The sequence below is a fragment of the Galeopterus variegatus genome, unplaced genomic scaffold, assembly GCF_000696425.1.
Source record: "Galeopterus variegatus unplaced genomic scaffold, G_variegatus-3.0.2 Scaffold3741, whole genome shotgun sequence".
NCBI classification, from domain to species: domain Eukaryota; kingdom Metazoa; phylum Chordata; class Mammalia; order Dermoptera; family Cynocephalidae; genus Galeopterus; species Galeopterus variegatus.
The window spans coordinates 127,551-128,350 of NW_007729852.1; the positions used below are offsets into that span (position 1 = coordinate 127,551).

Here is an 800-nt window from a genome sequence, read left to right on the forward strand (position 1 = left end):
CAGGGTCTGGTGGTGAACACGGGTGATCGCACCATCATTGGGCGAATTGCATCATTGGCATCCGGAGTGGAAAATGAGAAGACGCCCATCGCTATTGAGATAGAACATTTCGTGGACATCATCGCAGGCCTGGCCATTCTCTTTGGTGCCACGTTTTTCATAGTGGCCATGTGCATCGGCTACACCTTCCTGCGGGCCATGGTCTTCTTCATGGCCATTGTGGTAGCCTATGTGCCTGAGGGGCTGCTGGCCACTGTCACAGTGAGTGGGGGAGGCAGATGGGTGGTGCAGGGAGCTGAGAGGCCTGTCCGTCTGTTTGCTCATCCATCCAGGCTTCCACCGGTCACCTCACTACCTGTCCGTCTATCCATTGACCTCCCCACCTCTCCACCCACCTTCCCATCATCCATCCACTCAGCAAACATTCACTGAGGCCACTCTGGGCCCTGTCCCGTGCTACACATTGAGGGCTCAGCGATGAACAGGCAGGGTCCTTGACTGGAGGAGGCTGAGGTCCAGGGTGGGTAGTCAGCGTGTAACCAGGCCTTCAACAGTCAGCATCCAGCCCAAGACCAGCCCCAGAGGAGGGCTCAGGGAATGTCCATTTTCTCATTTTGATTGTGCTGATAAGAGAACTTACAGAACCTCAGTGGGGACAGCTCAGAGAGGAGCCTGGCTACGTGCATCTGGGCAGAATGGGGAAGGTGTCCCAAATAGAAAGCACAGTCTGGACAAAAGCTTGGAGGCAAGAAAAAGCCTGATTTTTTTTTTTTTTTTTTTTTTTTTTTTTTTTTTTTTTT

At 52.6% G+C, this 800-nt stretch overlaps 1 protein-coding gene across 2 annotated transcripts in view; it reads left to right on the top strand.

Moving 5' to 3' along the window:
- Window positions 1-800, top strand: part of ATP4A (ATPase, H+/K+ exchanging, alpha polypeptide) — a 15,058-nt gene that overhangs the window by 3,829 nt on the left and 10,429 nt on the right. Inside the window, exon 7 of one of the 2 annotated variants that reach the window (XM_008585865.1) lies at window positions 1-261. This exon is cut by the window's left edge and continues 7 nt beyond it. In XM_008585865.1, coding sequence (XP_008584087.1) covers window positions 1-261 — 261 coding nt within the window. The remainder of the gene's footprint in view (window positions 262-800) is intronic. The other variant, XM_008585866.1, reaches the window with a different exon arrangement.